At 41.6% G+C, this 22,003-nt stretch overlaps 1 protein-coding gene across 4 annotated transcripts in view; it reads right to left on the bottom strand.

The window, feature by feature from the left end:
- Positions 1 to 22,003, bottom strand: part of senp6a (SUMO specific peptidase 6a) — a 79,857-nt gene that overhangs the window by 53,416 nt on the left and 4,438 nt on the right. For all 4 annotated transcript variants that reach the window (XM_078405162.1, XM_078405159.1, XM_078405161.1 and 1 more), the window contains 2 exons: positions 12,816 to 12,915; positions 11,039 to 11,093 (listed from right to left, as the gene is read on the bottom strand). In XM_078405162.1, coding sequence (XP_078261288.1) covers positions 11,039 to 11,093; positions 12,816 to 12,915 — 155 coding nt within the window. The remainder of the gene's footprint in view (positions 1 to 11,038; positions 11,094 to 12,815; positions 12,916 to 22,003) is intronic.

Below are 22,003 nucleotides of genomic sequence, written 5' to 3' on the forward strand. Positions count from 1 at the left end.
GTGGGAGGAAACCGAAGATCTCGGAGAAAACCCACGCAGGTCACGGGGAGAACGTACAAACTCCTTACAGTGCAGCACCCGTAGTCAGGATCGAACCTGAGTCTCAGGCGCTGCATTCGCTGTAAAGCAGCAACTCTACCGCTGCGCTACCGTGCCGCCCGTTTGCTGTGCCTTTTTAATTTTAACTTAATTTTATGCACTTTGTTCCTCGGGATTGTGGGAAACGGTATTTCGATTTTCTGTCTGTGTAAACTGGCTGAGGATTGACAATAAAGTTGACTTTGACTTTGACTTGACTTGACTTCTCTATGTTTCAAACAGCCAAAATAATCTGAAAGACCAGCACTCATTCATTTAGCAGGATGGAATAAGGATCCGCCTCGTGTTTCTGGTTTGACAAAGACTCGATTTGCAATTAGTTCAAAACAATAATGTAGAAAATATCAAATGAGAAAGTTTGCTGAAATGACTGAGCAAGCTGGAGGCATCTGTTGTGAGAACACAACCAGTTCATGATACAGATGCAGACCTCTCCATGGAATTGCATGCAGTTTCAAAAACACAGCATTGGAAGGGCAAGGAAGTTGTCCTTACTCAACTTATTAATTTGTATTTACCTGAAGCACAAACTGATTTTTGCTAATGCTTCATTTGTTGATAACATTTTGAAACATTTTGGCTTGGAAAGAGATATACAGAGACAGAATCATAACTGATTAGGATGTTCTTTGAGTAGAAACAAAGACTTACACAAAGAACTGCAGATACTGGTTAACACATAAAAGGACACAAAGTGCTGGAGTAACTCAGCAGGTCAGTCGGCATCTCTGGAGAACAGGTGATGTTTCAGGTCAGAACCCGTCTTCAGATTCCAGTCTCTTTGATTTGATGAGATTTGGATTTTAAACTTTAGAGATACAGCTCAAAAACAGGCCCTTCAGACCACCGAGTCCACGCCAACCAGCGACCAACCCTTAACACTATCTTGCACACTAGGGACAATTTACAATTTGCAGAAGCCAATCCACCTACAAATCGGTACGTCTTTCGAGTGTGGGAGGAAATCGATGCATCAGCAGAAAACCCACACAGTCACTGCGAGAACATAGAAATTCCGTACAGAAGCACCCCTGGTCAGGGTCAAACCCGGATCGCTCACACTGTAAGGCAGCAGCTCTACCACTGCATCTCGATCAAAAGTCTTGATATTTAAATGTAATCACTCCAACATCACCCCCACTGAACGTTTGAGGATATTGCCAGTACTTGGGACACTGAGTTACAGGTAGACGTTGGGCAGGCTAGGACTTTATTTCTGGGAGCACAGGAGGCCAAGGGGTGATATATAAAATCACGAGGGGAATAGATAGGATGAGTGCACAGAGTCTTTTATCCAGGGTAGGGGAAATCAGAAACAAGAGGACATATGTTTAATGTGAGAGGAGCAAGTTTTAATATGAACTTGGGGGGCAACTTTATCACTCAGAGGGTGGTGAATATATAGAACAAGCTGGCAGAGGAGATAATTGAGGCAGATGCTATAATATTTAAAAGAGACTTGGAAAGTACATAAATGGGAAATGTTTAAAGGGATATGTGCCAAACGCAGGCAAATGGGACTAGCTTTGATGGAGCATCTTGGTCGGCATGAACAAGTTGGGCCGAAGGGCCTGTTTCCATGCTATATGACTCTCTAATAGCTAACGAACAATGAAGCGTAGTACTTTAACCATTGCGATAAGTAGTTCCATGTGATCTCATTTGAAATGTAGCTAATTGACTTAGATAAACCCAAATTCAGGTGGTGATCCTATCCCTTTAATAAAAGTTGTCACCATATAAAAGTTATATCCATCATTTTTTTTAAACATGCATATTCCTCATTTGAAGCCTTGCTCTGGAATATAGTTTTATTGTTTTTATATATGAAGTAAAGAAAGATAAAGAAATTTGATTCAACAAGTTTTGTTAATCTGCCATCAGCAATCAAGGAAATGTTAAATTGTCTCGTGAATGGCTTATGGCCTTGAGAATATAAGCCATTACAAGGACTCAGCATTAAACAATGCCCATCATGTTAATGTTAGATTGGTTCTTTGAAGCTTGACAATTATCAATGATGATGGATATGTTTGAGGTGCTTGTCTCTTCTCCCCACCTTCTCCATCATGGTCTGGTTTGGTTCAGCCACCAAGCACGACATCCGAAGGTTACAACGGATCGTTCGCTCAGCTGAGAAGGCTGTGAGTTGCAACCTTCCCCCCATTGACGAACTGTACACTGCAAGGGCCAGCAAGCGAGCACGCAAGATCATCTCTGACCCCTCTCACCCTGGCCACAAAATCTTTGAAGCACTTCCCTCTGGAAGGCGATTCCGGACTGTCAAAGCAGCCACAGCCAGACATAAAAACAGCTTTTTTTCCCCCACGAGTGGTAGTTCTACTCAATAACCAAAGTCTGATGTCTCTTTTTTGCTCTGGTTTATTTTCACCCACATGTTTAGACTGTAATGTTGTATCCTTATTGTTTTGATGTGTTTATGCTTCATTCTTATTTGTTAACTGTATGTTGTGTTGTCATTTGTGAGCGGAGCACCAAGGCACATTCCTTGTATATGCACATACTTGACCAATAAACCTATTCATTCATTCATTGAATGGCCTCAGGTAATAATAGTTTCAATTATTTTGATTAAATTTATGATCGTGCAAATTAACGTTATTCAACTAGAAAAGCGAGATTCATCACTCGTTTAATTAATTATCACAATATTGAAGTCGACACCACAGAAGGACTTTGAAAATAGCTCCCAAGGCATTTAATATTCAAACGGGGATAGGAGAATGTATTAATTCAGGGCTAATCATTGTGAAATGTGGGCTTTTGCTTTTTGCTATACCAGAAATCCATTCAGAATTCTTGAGATCAGAATGGATTTTTTTCTTTTTCCACCTCCTTCCTCCCCCTCTCCCTCCCCCCACCCCTTACTTTCCTCAAATACAATGTGAGGAAGATTCCATAGTCCATGCCAAATAAAGATACGGGAAATCTTTACTAAAAGCAAGAAACATTCAACTGATCAGGCAGCATCTACGGAAAAAGAGAGTGGATCATTCAGACCGAAAACCTTTCCACGGGCTGCTTGATCAGGATGCTTCATTTTCTTTCCTGCATGTCCAAAAGTATTGCATCAAGAAAATCTACTTCAGAGGAAGTGGGACTGGTGGAGGAAAACCGGTGGAGGAATAGGATTCGTTTCCTCAGACCCCATCTGAAAATGCTGTCGTCTTGCAGTGGTAACACATGTATTTCAATTCTCACACATTTATTTTTATCCCATTGCACTTCTTCCCAACAATCCAGTTATTTTATCTAACTTTGTCAATCTGTAGACAAGAAGAACATAAAGCAGGTTAAGAGTCAAGTGATTTATTGTCATACAGTGCCCTCCATAATGTTTTGGGATACAGGAATGTCATGTAAATGAAACTAGTCATGTTTAGTATTTTGTTGCATATCCTATGCATGCAATAACTGCTTGAAGTCAACGATTCATGGACATCACCAGTTGCTGGGTGTCTTCTCTGGTGATGCTCTACCAGGCCTATATTGCAGCCATCTTTAGTTTATGCTTGTTTTGGGGGCTAGTCTCCTTCAGTTTTCTCTTCAGCATATAAAAGACATGCTCAATTGGGTTCAGATCAGGTGATTTACTTGGCCACTCAAGAATTGAACATTCATTAGCTTTGAAAAACTCCTTTGTTGCTTTAGCAGTATGTTTGGGATCATTGTCTTGCTGTAGAATGAACTGCCAGCCAAAGGGTTTTAAGGCATTTGTTTGAACCTGAGCAGATAGGATGTGTCTATACACTTCAGAATTCATTATGCTACTACCATCAGCAGTTGTATCATAGAAACATAGAAAATAGGTGCAGGAGTAGGCCATTCGGCCCTGCACCGCCATTCAATATGATCATGGTTGATCATCCAGCTCAGTAACCTGTACCTGCCTTCTCTCCATACCCCCTGATCCCTTTAGCCACAAGGGCCAAAATGGAGATTTTATCATCAATGAAGATAGGTGAGCCAGTACCTTCAGCAGCCATACATGCCCAGGCCATAACACCCCCAACACTGTGTTTCACAGATGAGGTGGTATGCTTTGGATCTTGGGCAATTCCTTCTCTCCTCCATACTTTGCTCTTGCCATCACTCTGATATAAGTTAATCTTCGTCTCATCTATCCACAAGACCTTTCTCCAGAACTGCAATTGCTCTTTTAAGTACTTCTTGGCAAACTGTAACCTGGCCATCCTACTTTTGTGGCTAACCAGTGGTTTGCATCTTGCAGTGTGGCCTATGTATTTCTGTTCACTGTTCTGCAGACAGTGATCATTGACAAATCCACACCTGACTCCTGAAGAGTGTTTCTGAACTGTCAGACAGGTGTTTGAGGATTTTTCTTTATTATAGAGAAAATTCTTCTGTCATCAGCTGTGGAGGTCTTCCTTGGCCTGCCAGCCTCTTTGCAATTAGTAAGCTCACCAGTGCTCTCTTTCTTCTTAATGATGTTCCAAACAGTTGATTTTGGTAAGCCTATGGTTTGGCTTATGTCTCTAATAATATTATTCTTGTTTCTCAGTCTCATAATGGCTTCTTTGACTTTCATTGGCACAACTTTGGTCCTCATGTTGATAAACAGCAATAAAAGTTTCCAAAGGTGATGGAAAGACTGGAGGAAAGACTGGGTGCTGAGAGCTTTCTTATACCTGCATTAAGGAGGTATTTAAACACACCTGAGCAATTACAAACACCTGTGAAGCCATGTGCCCCAAACATTATAGTGCCCTGAAATGGGGGGACTATGTATAAACACAGCTGTCATTTCTACATGTTGAAACCAAAATGAATAAAAATGGCCTTTATTAAAATCTGACAGTGTGCATTTTAACCACATGTGATTTTTTTCTATTACAAATCTCAAATTGTGGAGTACAGAGGCAAATAAATAAATGATGGGTTTTCGTCCTAAACATTATGGAGGACACTGTAAGTTCCAAACAGAACGATGAAATTCTTACTTGCAGCAGCACAACATAATTGGTAAACATAGTACTCTAAACAATATAATAAACAAAAAGTTCAGAGTATAGATACGTATAAACGTACACATATACACTACACATAATATATATATGCACACATGCATATACACGCAGATACACTCACACACACACGGTTTATGCTGCTGACTTCTTGACCAGCAAAAGGGCAGAAGGACAATGGAGTACATGAAATGACACCTTTTGGGATCTGTTCAGCACAGCAGACAGTATGTCTGACCTCAGTAATACCTTGTCAGCAATATCAGAACCACCTGAAAACAGGTTTGCCTGCTAGAATGGTTAGTGTAGTTTATGGCTTCCTTTTGTTTGTTTAGATGGAGATTCGGTAATGTTTATGAAACATTTCATGTCTATGAAAGAGCTCTTTGCACTTTTAGCCATCAGAAATATAAATTTGCAGATGAAGGAAGTCGCAGGAAAGTAGCAGACAGTCATCCATTATATTGGTGTGTCTCAAAGAGCTACCTCAGTCCACAACTTTCCCAAGATCCCAATAAGAATCATAATGTTACAAAAATAAAGGCATGGTATAAACTAAATGGTATAAACGATGTAATATTTATGTACATTTTACATGCAAAGTTGTTATACGCAGCTGAAGCAACAAAGAAATGCAATTTCTATGCACCAACTGCAACATACTGTTTAGTTTAGTTTAGAAATACAGCATGGAAACAAGCCCTTCGGCCCACCGAGTCCATGCCGACCAGCGATTTCCTGTTCATACTAGTTCTATGTTATCCCACTTTCTTATCCACTCCCTACACACTAGGGTAAATTTACAGAGGATAATTAACCTACAAACCCGTACGTTTCTGGGATGTGGGAGGAGACTGGAGCGCCTGATGGAAACCCACGAAGTCACAGGGAAAACGGGCACAAACAGCTCCCAAGGTCGGGCAAACTCCACAGACAGCACCAAGGTCAGAATCAAAGTCGGGTCTCTGGCACTGTGAGGTAGCAGCTCTACCTGCTCTGTCACTGTTGGATCATTATCACAATAGGCAACAAAGGTGAACTCTTGACAAGGAACACAAAACCTACTTACAATAGAGAGCAGATACATAACAGTTTTGATATTTTTTAAAATAATTCTACTGTGTGCCAATATGTGCAAGGCATCAATATATTTACTGAGTTGTGTGCTTTTGGTTGTATGGAATCCATGAAGTCACAATGAGTCAAAGTAGCTCAGAATACCCGTATCATCAATGAAGAACTTGGCTTACAAGTTCTGAATCTAACTATGCAGAGACTCTCAGGTCAGATAGATAGCATGATTAGTCTGATGAAGGGTCCCGACCCAAAACATCGCCCATCCTTTATCTCCAGAGATGCTGCCTGACCCGCTGAGTTACTCCAGCACTATCTATTTTCAGTGTACACCAGCATCTGCAGTTCCTTCCTACACAACATGATTAGTTGCCAACGTGATCATTTTTGGTCAGAATAACGTACATACAAGTATTCAAACTTTATTAGTGTTCAAATTATGAAAATCTGCAATGCAAAATGAAAATTTTCCGTATTCCAAGCAACCCCCATACTATGATTTTCCTCATTAGTTTTCTCAAATCCCTTGACTGAAAAGGTTGGGTTCTTGGGAAGACGCAAAGTGCTGGAATAACTCAGCAGGACAGGCAGCATCCCCAGAGAAGATGGATAAGTGATGTTTCAGGTCGGGAAGAAGGGTCCTATCCCAAAATGTCACGTATCCATGTTCTCCAAGAATATTGCACGACCTGCTAAGTTATTCCAGCACTTTGTGCCTTTCCTTGGTAAAACAGCATCTGCAGTTCCTTGTTTCTACAGGATGGATTCTGCCCTGGCAGAATGGATTCTGCCCTGGATTTTAATTTGCACATTTTTCACTCCATTATCTTTCTTAGACCTGCAATGGTCTTCCTCTTGCTTTATTTTCATTTCACCAGCCTTTCATCTTCAAAGAATCAACCTCTTGCCATTTCCACAACTGTTTGATTAGTTTAGTTTACTTTAGAGATATAGCACGGAAACAGGCCCTTTCAGCTGAACTATTCAGCGCTGACCAGCAATGCCCGTACACTGATACCATCCTACACATACTAAGGACAATTTACAATTATACCAGGTCAATTAGCCTACAAACCTGTATGCCTTTGGAGTATGGGAAGAAACCTGGAGATCCTGGAGAAAACCTAGGAAGAACATACAGACTCTGTATAGACAGCACCCATGGTCAGGATTGAACCTGGGTCTCTGGCATTGTAAAGCAGCAACTTTACCCCTGCCCATGTTAAAGGAAACTTCTTTGGCCCTCCCTTTTTAACATTCTCACACCCACTCTAACCTCTCTGAAAACAAAACCAGCAGTGCTGGAAGAATTACACAAGTCACGGAGCAATAGTAGAAAGAGGAACCAGTCAAAACTGAGGAAGGTTAATTGACCCGAAACATTGATCAGTTTCACTTTCCACAGATGCTGCTGGACTGGCTGAGTTGTTCCAGCATTTCTGTTTTTGTTTCAGATTTCAGCATCTGCAGTTTTTTTGTTTTCTCACCTTTCTGAACACGATCAGCTATAGTAATTCAATGAAACTAAAAGGCTTCAGGAAAAGCATCTATTGACAAGATAAATGACAGCCTTCCAGGGTCAGCACGGAGTTCAATATATTAGGAAGTAAGGGAGGAGATTGCTAGAGTCCTTGCAAAAATGTCTGTATCTTTGTTAGCCACAGGTTAAGCAAAAGTCTAGTGGTTAGCTTACGCTGTGTCTTTATTTGAGAAGATTTGCAAGGACAGGCCAAAGAACTAGAGCCTAACATCAGTAATGGGAGAGTTGCTAGAAGGGATTCTGAGGGACAGAATTTATTTGCATTTGGAAAGACAAAGGACAAGATAATGACAGTCAGCATCATTTTCAGCATGGGGGATCATGTCTCACAAATCTGTTTTTTTTTTTTTGGAGGAGCTGACCAAGTGGATTGATGGAGGCAAGGCAGTGGAAAAGGCTTTTAATGAGGCAGCACATTGGCTGCCTCACAGCACCAGAGCCCCGGGATCGATCCTGACTACAGGTGCTCTTAATGATTTGGCTATATTTAAGAGGGAGTTAGATGTGGCCCTTTTTGCTAAAGGGATCAGGGGGTATGGAGAGAAGGCAGGTACAGGTTACTGAGCTGGATGATCAGCCATGATCATATTGAATGGTGGTGCAGGCTCGAAGGGCCAAATGGCCTACTCCTGCACCTATTTTCTATGTTTCTATGTGCTATCTGTACTGAGTTTGTACGTTCCCTCAGTGACCGTGTGGGTTTTCTCCGGATACTCCAGTTTCCTCCCACATCCCAAAGGCGTTCAGGTTTGTAGGTTTAATTTAAATCTGTAAATTGGCCCTATTGTGTAGGATAGCACCAGTGTGCTATCACCAGGTGATCGTAGGTTGGCGTGGACTCGGTAGGGCGAAGGGCCTGTTTCCACTTTGTATCTCAAAACTAAAGTGAAAAACTGGTCCAAAAAGTTGAGAATACATGGGATCCAGGGCGAGCCCAGACAATTCAATACAAACTTGGCTTTGAAGGTAGTAGTGGTGGGCTGCTTTTCAGATTGGAGACCTATAACCAGTGATATACTGCAGGGAACGTTACTTTGTTCTTTAATATTTATCGTACATATTAATGATTTGGAGGAGAATGTAGGTGGCAAGATTAGTAAATTTGCACAAGAGACCAAAATTGGTGATAGTGTCATGGTCTGAAGTTATAAGAGGACCTAGATCTACTGGGAGAGTGGTCAAGAGAATGGCCGAATGGCTGATGGAATTTAATTCAGGTAAGTGTGAAATATATTCTGCATTCTGTGTCTTCCCTTTTGCTCTATCTATTGTACTTGAGTTTGATTTGATTATATTTATATATGGTATATCTCATCTGTTTGTACAGCATGCAAGACAAAGCTTTTCACAGTACAGTGGTACACATCACAATAATAAACCCACGCCTAAGGTGATGCACTTTGGGAAGTTAAACTAAGTCAGTCATAGAGAAAATGGTTGGGCCCCAGGGAGTGTTATTGACCACTGAGATCGTGGGGTACAACTGTAGAGTTCTTTGAAAGTCCCAATACAAATAGTAAGAGTCGTAAAGGTGGAAGTCAAGGCATTGAGTAAAGGAGTTGGAATGCCATATTACAGTTGTACAAATTGTTGGTTAGGCTGCATTTGGAATATTGTGCACAGATTGGATCATCATGTTGTACGAAGGAGGTGATTAATCTAGAGAAGCTGCAGAAAAGACTCACAGAAATGTTGCCCGAAATGGAAGGACCGAGTTATAAGGAGAGACTAGATATGCTGGGACTGTTTTCTCTGGAGTGAAGGAGAATGAGGGATGACCTTATAGGTTTATAAAATTACACAAGGCATAAATAAGGTAGATAGTCGCAGTCTAAGAGTCATACAGTATGAAAACAGGCCCTTCGGCTCAACTTGCCCACACCGATCAATCTGTTCCATCTACATTACTCTAACCTGCCTGCGTTGGCCCATATCCCTCTAAACCTATCCTATCCATGTACCTGCCTAAATGTTTTTAAAACGTTGTGATAGAATCTGCTACAATTTCCTCCTCCAGCAGCTCGTTCCATACACCCACCACACTGTGTAAAAAAAGTTACCACTCAGGTTCCTATAAATCTTTTCCCTCCTCATTTTAACCTGTGTCCTCTGGTTCTCATTTCTCCTACTCTGGGCAAGAGATTCTGTGCATTCGCCTGATCTATTCCTCTCATGATTTTTCTACACCTCTAAACGATCATCCCACAGCCTCCGGTGTTCTAAAAAAAAAAAAAAGAGTCCTAGCCTGCTCAACCTCTCCCTATAGCTCAAGCTCTCGGGTCCTGGCAACATCCTCGTAAATCTTCTCTGCAGATTGTTGAGTAAATGCCACAATTGCTTACTTATTTCAGATTTCAAGTGTCCAAGGTGGAATTATGGAGACTAAATTATGGGGGTTAAATACAATGAATTCCTTTCTGAAGGAAAGGTCACGGTGAAGTGTGATGCATATTAGGAAATTCTAAATGATCAAATCACAGTCCAGGATGTTTTCAGTGGAAGAGGTTGCCAAGATAATGCAATTGAAGGGCAAGGTATGGTTTGGTTTTTACTTGTTGGTCATTGGTTGCTTCCTTTATGATAAGAATGTTACCTGCCATGTATCAACTCGGGCCTCAATATTGTCTAGATCTTAATGTAAGCATGTACAACTCCACTATCAGAGGGATGGCAAAAGGAAATGAATGTTCTGCAACTGTCAGTGAATAGTGTTTCGATGAAGTAGATAAAGATGGTCGTCTCAGGGAACTGTCCTCCTTTGTATCTTTTGATTTAGTCCAAGGTAATTTGCAAGAACTAGTCAATATTATACAAGTTCCTACATTGTCGGGATGAAGCAACAAATGTAAATTACTCATGCATGAACTATTGATTCTTTGAAACAGTAGAAATGTTATCCTAGTCAGACAGCAGGACATAGAATTACAATGTACACCAAAGTGTTCGGGTGATTTTAACTTCCAAATACCATCAAAAGCTAGTTCAACAGCATAAAAGCCCATGCCAATCCTCAATCTTCAACAATGCCAGAGATTGATTAAGTGGTTAGTCTGAATGGGCGACACTTCGGGTCAGAACCCAGTCTGAAGAAGGATTCCAACCCGAAACGTCACCTATTCTTTTTCTCCAAAAATGCTGCCTAAGAATCTGAGTTACTCCAGCACTTTGTGTCTATCTTCGCTATGAATCAGCATCTGCAGTTGTAAAATGTGAGTATAGAAAGTATGTTCCAAAAACCCTCAGTCCTTTTCAGGAGACACGCTCATAATATGGTAAAAATAAAAATATCTTCAATGATTTTGAAATGTTAGCTCCTTACCTTTGGCTTTTCAGCTTCCATCTCTTCACGATCAGTACTCCACAAACTGGGCACACTGCAAAAATGCAAAATGCATGTTAGTGTAAATTTCAAAACAGCCATTTAAAAAAGGAAAGCACCATAAACTCCAATTGACCAAATTACCTCGATCTGTTAAAGAGGCGTTGAGTGAATCCATACAAAGGCAACCATCAGTCATATAGCAAGGCAATCACAATCTTTATTCTCTCTCTCCATAGCCAAAATCAATATTACAGCAATCGTCTCCAAAATCACCATCTTCTTAGGCAGTTCCTCAGGAACCAGCATTGTTTGTGTCCACTCAGGTTCAAATAGGTACTGAGGTAGGTACAACTATATCTGCAACACTCCACCAATCAGGCCTTTAAGGGAGAGTGGCCAGACGGAAGCCACTCCTCAGTAAAAGGCACATGGAAGCCTGCTTGGAGTCTGCCAAAAGGCACCTAAATGAGAAACAAGGTTCTCTGGTCTGATGAAACCAAGATTAAACTCTTTGACCTGAATGCCAAGCGGCACCACTCATCACCTGGCCAATACCATACCTACGGTGAAGCATGGTGGTGGCAGCATCATGCTGTGAGGATGTTTTTCAGCGGCAGGAACTGGGAGACTAGTCAGGATTGAGGGAAAGATGAATGGAGAAAAGTACAGAGAGATCCTTGATGAAAACCTGCTCCAAAGCATTCTAGACCTCAGACTGGTGTGGAGGTTCACCTTCCAACAGAACAACGACCCGAAGCACACAGCCAAGACAACGCAGGAGTGGCTTTGTGACAAGTCGTGGCTTCGTGACAAGTCGTGAATGTCCTCGAGTGGCTCAGCCAGAGCCCAGACTTGAACCCGATCGAACATCTCTGGAGGGACCTGAAGATAGCTGTACATCGACGCTCCCCATCCAACCTGACAGAGCTTGAGAGGATCGGCAGAGAAGAATGGGAGAAATTACCCAAATATTGGTGTGCCAAGCTTGTAGCATCATACCCAAGAAGACTTGGGGCTGTAATCGTTGCCAAAGGTGCCTCAACAAAGTACTGAGTAAAAGGTCTGAATACTTAAGTAAATGTGATATTTTAGTTATTTCTTTTTAATTACTTTGCAAAAAATTCTAAACACCTGTTTTCGCTTTTTTATTATGGGGTATGGTATGTAGATTGATGATTAAAAAAATAATTTAATCCATTTTAAAATAAGACTGCAACATAGCAAAATTTGGAAAAAGTGAAGGGGTCTGAATACTTTCTGAATGCACTGTATCTGCCTACAAACAGGTGATTGTTGGTCGGTATGGACTTGGTGGGCCATAGGGCCTGTTTCCGCGCTGCATCTCTAAACATATAACCCAACACAATGATAATCATCAGCATTAGAAAGAGTGAAGGGCAAGTGTCCCAAACTGCACTTGGCCTTTATACCGAGATACTTTTATTGAACACATGATCGTGGGATAGGGACCCTTCTTCAGTCTGAAGAAGGGTCTCGACCCAAAACGTCGCCCATTCCTTCTCTCCTGAGATGCTGCCTGACCTGCCGAGTTACTCCAGTATTTTATGAATAAATACCTTCGATTTGTACCAGCATCTGCAGTTATTTTCTTATAAGTATAATGATTGTGGGATAGATACACATCAGAACCAAGAAAAGGATGCCACTTAAAAACTGGACTACTGAAAGCACAATTTATCATCACAGTAAATATCCAGCTTTGGATAGAAGCAAAATTAAACGGCAATTAAATATAATTGAACAACATCCTTACTCTTTTTCCAAATTCACAGGATAGTCTTCTTCCTCTGTATCTTCACAACTCCATTTATTCTTAATACCACGATCATTCTGGGCTGCTGTTCGATCCAAAGCTGCGACAAAAACAAGTGTTCAGACCAAAAGCCAACCAACTGCAGCCTTTCTCTTTGCAAGTTGCTTGGTAGATAAATACCATTATTCAGCATCAATAATCAATATGATCATAACCCAGCGTCAATTTATCAGCATCTACGGAGCCAATTCTCGTGCACCTTTCATCACCTTGAATGCAATTTATAACCACAATTTGAGTGCGCAAATTCTATAATTCTTGTGATAAATGTGGAAGAGTTGCTGCAATTCTAAGTAGCAAGAGAAAATTCTGCTGTAAAAAAACTCGCCAGAAATTTATGCCCATTCGCACTCCACTATTTCCCAACCAGGTGAAACCTAGGTTAATCATATGCAATAAAGTGCTGGAGTAACTCAGCGGGTCAGCCAGCACCTCTGGATAATGTGGATAGATGATGTTTCAAAGTCAGAATCCTTCTTCAAATTGTCTGCAGTCCCGGGGGGGGGGGGGGGGGGAGAAATCTGGAAAAGAGGGGGCAGGGCAAATCCTGACAAGTGAAAGGTGAGGGGGATAGCAGGTGAGATATGGATAAAGAAGGGACGAAATGTGAAGCCAGAGTAAGAGATAAACGGCGGAAGGGGTGCGGGGGAGGACGGAGAAAGGTTGTTGATGACTAGTTTCCTAAAATTGGAGAATCTAACGTTCATACTGTTTGTCGGGACCATTTATGCTTAATTCAGTTATTGTCATTGTGTTATGGCTATGTTTTAATATTTCTAGTTTGTGTCTTTTTTGCCTGCTTGTGGGTGTGACTTAATGCGTAATTGAGAGTGTCTAGATGGGAGGTGGCTAGTGTATGTCGACAGAGGTTGTGGGTCAGTTTAGACTCGGAGGATGGTGAGCATACAGTTCTTTACCACGCGCTCGTACCATACGTTTGTATCATCTATATTTGTAAGAACCACACGGTAATAACTGCAAGATTTCTAGTTATTGTTTGAAGGAGAAACAGTTGATAAAGTACAGAAACTGATGAATTTATGATTTGTGCTACTTTAATAAAACCAATTAATGAAGAAAAGGAGTTTGGAAGATTCGTTTTGTCATATCAGGGTGCGACGTGTGCGTAAGCTATTAGTACATTTCATCCCCGAGAAGTAATGGCTATCGAAGTGGGATTTCGAGATGGTATAGAAACTGCCATTACACTGTTGGTTTTGTAAAACAGCATCTGCAATTCCTTGTGACCATAAGACATAGGAGCAGAAATATAAGAAAATAACTGCAGATGCTGGTACATGATGCAGGAGCAGAAATAGGTCATTCAGCCTATCGAGTCTGAAAAATACCCAATGACGGCCTCCACAGCCATTTTTGGCAATTAATTCCACAGATTCAGCACCCTCTAGCTAAAGAAATTGCACCGCATCTCCATTCTAAAGATACATCCTTGAATCTGTAGCTGTGCCCTCTGGTCCTAAACTCTTCCACCACTGTCAACCATAAATTGTCTCTCTTGAGCTACTCCCTTACAGCATTGGTACTTTTAATTGGATTAAAAAACGCCTGCTTAACACACCATTTCTGCTGTGCCCTCTGGGGCTCACACAATATTACACAGTACTGGTCTACCACCGATTTTCCAGCAGCCGATGGTCCAGCACCTATAATCCAGATACATTTATGAGAGTGCCCCTGAAGTTCACTGGGCGGCCACAGATAGCACTGTGTGTAGCGCATGCTCTCTTGGGACATATCCTAAAAGAGTTCTTTGTTTACATCTGCAGTTGTTGGTTGTGACTCTTCGGTTTTGTGCAATTCTTAGCTTGTTTTGCTTACATTTAACCCTAGCTATAAGGTCCAAGTGATAACTGTGGTGTCAAGCATCAGCACATTTAATATTTGTTTATTTATGTTTCTAGTGAACCAGGCTGCTTTAGAGACATGGGAGGGGTATGATTAGTGGGTCAGAGGTATTGTGTCACTAGTAGGTGACTAATGTGACTAATGTAGGTGATTAATTAGTAGGTGACTGGTAGTTGGTCCAGCAAAATGGATAATCTAACAAGGTTCTGGAACCAAGGGTGCCGGAAAATCGGTGGTGGACCTGCAATTTAACTCCAAAATCCTTGTCTCCAAGACAGGTATCATTACTGGAAGGTCTAATCACTTCCTGTGATTTCTATCATTACATTTATTCATTTGGACGCACGCCCAACTTGTCTTTCCAAGTCCATGAAGCAAATTTTACAAAACTCACCAATTTTACTTTTTAGGCTCATTTGCCCCACAGTTTGCTGTCCTTGGATAAGTACGGAACTCAAGAAAAAAAATATTCCAGGGACTGCACTAAGTATAAGCAAGAAGTGGGAACCACCTGCGTATTACCATGCTGTGTAAAGGTTGCTTTGTAGCCTATATCTGGAAACTGTTGACTAGTTCATTGCCAGATTCTAAAGAATTTAGAGACAGAAATCATTCTTAAAATAGAATAAAGATATTCTAAAGATAGACACAAAACCCTGGATTAACTCAGCAGGACATGCAACATCTTCAGTCTGAAGAAGGGTCTCGACCCGAAATGTCACCCTCTCCAGAGATGCTGCCTGTCCGCTGAGTTACTTCAGCTTTTTGTATCTATCTTTGATTTAAACCGGCATCTGCAGTTCCTTCTTACACATAAAGATATTCTATTTCAAAATCACCCACAATTATAAATTAGTTGCCCTAAGGCAAATGAATAACTCATTTTAGAATATCAAAATTCCAACGTTAAAAGTCTCCTTTAAATGTCAGTTGACAGTAATATTGAGACCATTCTCAATTAACCACCATTTTCTAAATAATATGTAGGAAGGAACTGTAGATGCAGGTTTACACCGAAGATAGACTGGAGTAACTCAGCGGGTCAGGAAAATACTGGAGTAACTCAGCGGGTCAGGAAGCATCTCTGGAGAAAAGGAATGGGTGACGTTTCGGAACGTTACCAACACCTTTTATCCAGAGATGTTGCCTGACCTGCTAAGTTACTTCAGCATTTTGTGTCTCATTTTCTAAACAATGTGCATCTTTTACAAAAATCAAACAAATTTCCTAAATAGCCTGTTTTCCCCATTCATTATTTTGTAAACAAAGATGAAGCAAAATCTCTCTTCCAAGTTCTCAGACAACGAGAGGTTGAGCTAATAACTGAGTCGTGCATCTTCCTTGAAACTGCAGGACATCAGGGACATTAGTTTTGCTGTGTACATGAGATAATTCTACCAAACTAAATAAAAATTAACTTATTTTATATTTCTTAAACACTCGTGGCAGACCTTGTTTAAAATTTGTGATATTGCAGCATCTATTATTAAACACAAGTACACACCAATCTGCATTTTGCAATTTGTAAACTATTTAAACTAGTTTGCAATTCAGAGCTTTTCACTACCTGAGGTGCTATGAGAATTCTTCAATATGGCTGCCAGTTAGAACTGCTTCATGACTGTTACAGAAAACAGATCCTCATAATTTTGTAGAATCAACATCGGAAAGGAGGATATCCATGCCATAATCAGCTTGACTTCATTCATTAGCTACATACAGTGCCCTCCATAATGTTTGGGACAAAGACCCATCATTTATTTATTTGCCTCTGTACTCCACAATTTGAGATTTATAATAGAAATAAAATCACATGCGATTGAAGTGCACATTGTCAGATTTTATTAAAGGGTATTTTTATACATTTTGGTTTCACCATGTAGAAATTACAGCTGTGTTTATACATAGTCCCCCCATTTTAAGGCACCATAATGTTTGGAACACATGGCCTCACAGGCGTTTGTAATTGCTCAGGTGTGTTTAATTGCCTCCTTAATGCAGGTGTAAGAGAGCTCTCAGCACCTAGTCTTTCCTCCAGTCTTTCCATCACCTTTGAAAACTTTTATTGCTGTTTATCAACATGAGGACCAAAGAAGCTGCTATCTGCACAGCCAAAATAGGTAAAGCTGCAGGTCTGGATAACATCATGACTGAACAGATCAAGCACCTTGGACCAACTGCAAAATAGTGGTTGCTAACCACGGAGAGATGTCACATCCCAAAGATCTGGCATCGTGCATGTGTCATAGCATTGCTGAAGCCAGGCAAAGATCCTTCAGCAACAAACGCCTCAGACAATCAGGATGAAAGACACCCCTACATGGGCACCCTTTGCTACCTCAGAGTTTGAAATCACGCAGAAGTTTCCTCTCTTCTGTCCATCCCCTGGACTGCAGTACATCATCCAGAAGACTCAAACTCTGGGAAGAGAGACCAGAGAAATTTCCGGAACACATTCACATGGCAATCAATCCCTCTGAGAAACTCCCACCACTTTCCGACCACCGTGGATAACCTGGCGCAGTCTCAACAGACTGCGGACAGGCATGGGGAGGAGGCAAATCGAACATGCTGAAGTGGGGATATACTGAAGATGCGGCAGACTGCGAGTGCGGACGGGGCCTCCAGACTATGGAACATCTCCTGAGCTGTGACATGCTGCATGACACATGCGCTGTGAAGGATATTGCAGAAGCCAACAATGTGGCACTAAAATTTGCTCACTATTGGCAAACAGCTGTGTGATGACACAAATTTTAAAAAAGGACCAAAGTTGTGCCAATGAAAGTCAAAGAAACCATTATGAGACTGAGAAACAAGAATAAAACTGTTAGAGACATCAGCCAAACCTTAGGCTTACCAAAATCAACTGTTTGGAACATCATTAAGAAGAGAACACTGGTGAGCTTACTATTCACAAAATGCTGGAGTAACTCAGCAGGTCAGGCAGCATCTCAGGAGAGAAGGAATGGGTGACGTTTCGGGTCGAGACCCTTCTTCAGGCTGATGTCAGGGGGGCGGGAGAAAGGAAGGATATAGGTGGAGACAGGAAGATAGAGGGAGATCTGGGAAGGAGGAGGGGAAGAGAGGGACAGAGGAACTATCTAAAGTTGGAGAAGTCGATGTTCATACCACTGGGCTGCAAGCTGCCCAGGCGAAATATGAGGTGCCATACAACTGGGCTGCTCCACTGGTGAGCTTACTAATCACAGTGGGGCTGGCAGGCCAAGGAAGACCTCCACAACTGATGACAGAAGAATTCTCTCTATACTAAAGAAAAATCCCCAAACATCTGTCCGACAGATCAGCAACACTCTTCGGGAGTCAGGTATGGATTTGTCAATGACCACTGTCTGCAGAAGACTTCTTGAACAGAAATATAGAGGGCACACAGCAAGATGCAAAACTACTGGTTAGCCACAAAAATAGGATGGCCAGGTTACAGTTTGTCAAGAAGTACTTAAAAGAACAACCACAGTTCTGGATAAAGGTCTCGTGGACAGACGAGACGAAGATTAACTTATATCAGAGTGATGGCAAGAGAAAAGTATGGAGGAGAGAAGGAACTGCCTAAGATCCAAAGCATACCACCTCATCTGTGAAACAGTGTTGGGGGTGTTGTGGTCTGGGCATGTATGGCTGCTGAAGGTACTGGCTCAATTATCTTGATTGATGATACAACTGCTGATGGTAGTAGCATTATTGATTCGCTAGTGTATAGCACATCCTATCTGCTCAGGTTCAAACAAATGCCTCAAAACTCATTGGCCGGCGGTTCATTCTACAGCAAGACAATGATCCCAAACATACTGCTAAAGCAACAAAGGAGTTTTTTCAAAGCTAAAAAATGGTCAATTCTTGAGTGGCAAAGTCAATCACCCGATCTGAACCCAATTGTGCTTGCCTTTAATATACTGTAGAGAAATCCGAAGGGGACTAGCCCCCAAAACAAGCATAAGCTAAAGATGGCCTGACAGAGCATCACCAGAGAAGACACCCAGCTGCTGGTGATGTCCATGAATCACAGACATCAAGCAGTCTTTGCATGCAAATGATATACAACAAAATACTAAACATGACTACTTTCATTTACATGACATTGCTGTGTCTCAAACATTTTGGGGCCCTAAAATGGGGAGGATTCTATCACAAATCTCATATTGTGGGGTACAGAGGCAAATAAATAAATGATGGGTCTTTGTCCCAAACATTTTCGAGGTCACTGTATCCTTCCTCAGATATGGTGCCCAAAATTGCTCACAATACTCCAAATGCAGCCTGACCAGCGCCTTCATATCATCATATCATAGCATATATATACAGCCGGAAACAGGCCTTTTCGGCCCACCAAGTCCGTGCCGCCCAGCGATCCCCGTACATTAACACTATCCTACACCCACTAGGGACAATTTTTACATTTACCCAGCCAATTAACCTACATACCTGTACGTCTTTGGAGTGTGGGAGGAAACCGAAGATCTCGGAGAAAACCCACGCAGGTCACGGGGAGAACGTACAAACTCCTTACAGTGCAGCACCCGTAGTCAGGATCGAACCTGAGTCTCCGGCGCTGCATTCGCTGTAAAGCAGCAACTCTACCGCTGCGCTAACGTGCCGCCCTTATGGAGTCTCAGCCTTACATCCTTGTTTTTGTATTCTAGCCCTCTTAAAATAAATCCTGGCATTGCGTTTGTCTTCCTTACTACCTGTAGGAGCCATTTTTGTTTATTGTTGGCATATCATATTATTTTGCTTAGGTGTACCTTACCATATGGCCCATTAACTGAGCTTGTCAATTAGTAAATATTCCAAGAGAACATATCACAAGGCTCAATATTCAGGATCCATGTTGTGTGGTTTGGACGATCATTGTTCGTGTTTTGTACCTGCAGATTTCATTAGAGAGATTCCAGTGGACTATTACGAGCTGCTAGACTAAACACTCTTTGATTTTGTGACTAGAAGTAATCTTAATTGGACATAACAGCTGCAGTGTAAAGCAAGTTTGATAGAAAACATAATAAAGAACCATACAGCATAGGTGACAGGAAAGGAAGGCACAGGGAGAGGGAGCGCATCGCTCTCACCAGGCCAGGGATAGAGCAATCAGCTATAACTTGCATGCAGAATTAGGAAAACCTGGTACATTCATCTCTTTGTTTGTTCAACTACCTCAATAAACAACCAACTAAACTGGAAATAATGACTGGAAGATCTGTTCTATTGGGTCTGCGTAAGATCACTCCGACTGTACCCGTGTATTAATGGCAACTGGAAAAGAGGACACTGGGAAAGTTGAAAATTTACCATCACACTACCAATTCGACTTGCAAATTAACTTTTTGGGAATCCTGCACCAGCACTCCAAGTCCCTTTGCACCTCCGATTTCTGGGTTCTCTCCCTATTTAGAAAATAGTCTGCGTCTTTATTCCAACTACCAAAATGCATGACTCCACACTTTGCTACACTATATTCCCTCTGCCACTTTTCTGCCCTGTCTCTTAACCTGTCCAAGTCCTTCTGCAGAGTCCCTGTCTCCTCTACACTACTTGCCCCTCCACCTATTTTTTGTATCATCTACAAACTTGGCCACAAAGCCTTCAATCCCCTCATCCAAATCATTAATATACAACATAAAGAGTAGCAGTCCTCGCACCGACTCCTGCAGAACTCCGCTAGTCACTAGCAGCCAACCAGAAAAATCCCCCTTTATTGTCACTCTTTGCTTTCTTCCATCCAACCAACCTGCTAGCCATACTAGTATCTGTCCTTTGACATCACGGCCTCTCATCGTCTTCTTCAAAGAATTCCAACAGATTCGTTGGGCAAGATCTCCCCTTCACAAAACCATGCTTTCTTTGGCCTATTTTATCATGAACTTCTAAGTACTCCATAACCTCATCCTTTATAATGGATTCTAAAATCTTACCAATCACTGAAGTCAGACTAACCGGCTGATAGTTTCCACTATTCTGCCTTGCACCCTTCTTGTACAGTGGGGTAATATTGGCAATTTTCCATCATCTGGAACCACTCCTGACTCTATTGATTTTTGAAATATCACTATTAATGCCTCCACAATCTCTAAAGCCACATCTTTCAGAACCCTGGGGTGCAGTCCATCCAGTCCAGGTGATTTATCCACCTTCAGCCCCTTCAGCTTCCCAAGCACCTTCTCCTTAGTAATAGCCACTCCACTAATTTCCACCCCCTGACTCTCTTGAATTTCAGGCACTGTAAAGACTGATGCAAAAAAGTTATTCAATTCCTCTGCCATTTCTTTATTCCCCATTATCACTTCTCCTACATCATTTTCCAGCAGTCCAACGTCCATTCTTGCTAATGGTTCAGTTGCCTGTTAACAGCTGGGAAGAAACTGTCCCTGAATCTGGAGGTGTGCATTTTCACACCTATACCTTTTTGTCTGTTGGGAGGGGAGAAGAGGAAGTGACCGAGGTGAGACTCGTCCCTGATTATGCCAGTGGCCATGCCGAGGCAACGCGAGGTGTAAATGGAGTAAATGGGTTGGTTTGTATAATGGTCTGGGCTGCATCCACAATTCTCTGCAATTTCTTGCGGTTTTGGATAGAGCTGGTCACAAACCATAAGTAGCATCAGCAATGCCATGAAAAGACTATAGAGCATTCCAAAATGAAAATAATCGTGGAAGGGCCAGTTTCAATGGGATGAGAGTCCATCGGGCCTATGTACACTGGAAATCTCAACTTGGCAGGAAAACATTAATTGAACAATGGGAGGTCTTTAAGGTAACAATGATTCAATTATATTATGGGTGCATGCCCAAAAGGAAGATCAGTAGAAATTGTTCTGCAAGAAATTGAAGAAAATTGTGGACACAGCCCACACCATCACACAAACCAACCTCCCTTCCATTGACTCCATCTACACTTCACATTGCAAGGCCACCAGCATAATCAAGGACCACTCTCAAGAATTTCGCTGTGACTTGTCACATGTGACAATAAAGTATTCAATTCAATTCTCCCTTCAGACAAAAGATACAGAAATATGAAAACGCACACCTCCAGATTCAAGGGGGGCTTCTTCCCAGCTATTATCAGGCAATTGAACCATCCTATCATTAACTAGAGCAGTCCTGAGCTACCATCTACTTCATTGACGACCCTCGGATAATCTTTACTTGGACTTTACTGGACTTTATCTTGAACTGCACGTTATTCCATTTATCCTGTATCTGTATACTGTGGACGGCTTGATTGTAATTGTGTGCAGTCTTTAC

Source organism: Rhinoraja longicauda, chromosome 9 (genome assembly GCF_053455715.1).
Source record: "Rhinoraja longicauda isolate Sanriku21f chromosome 9, sRhiLon1.1, whole genome shotgun sequence".
NCBI lineage: Eukaryota > Metazoa > Chordata > Chondrichthyes > Rajiformes > Arhynchobatidae > Rhinoraja > Rhinoraja longicauda.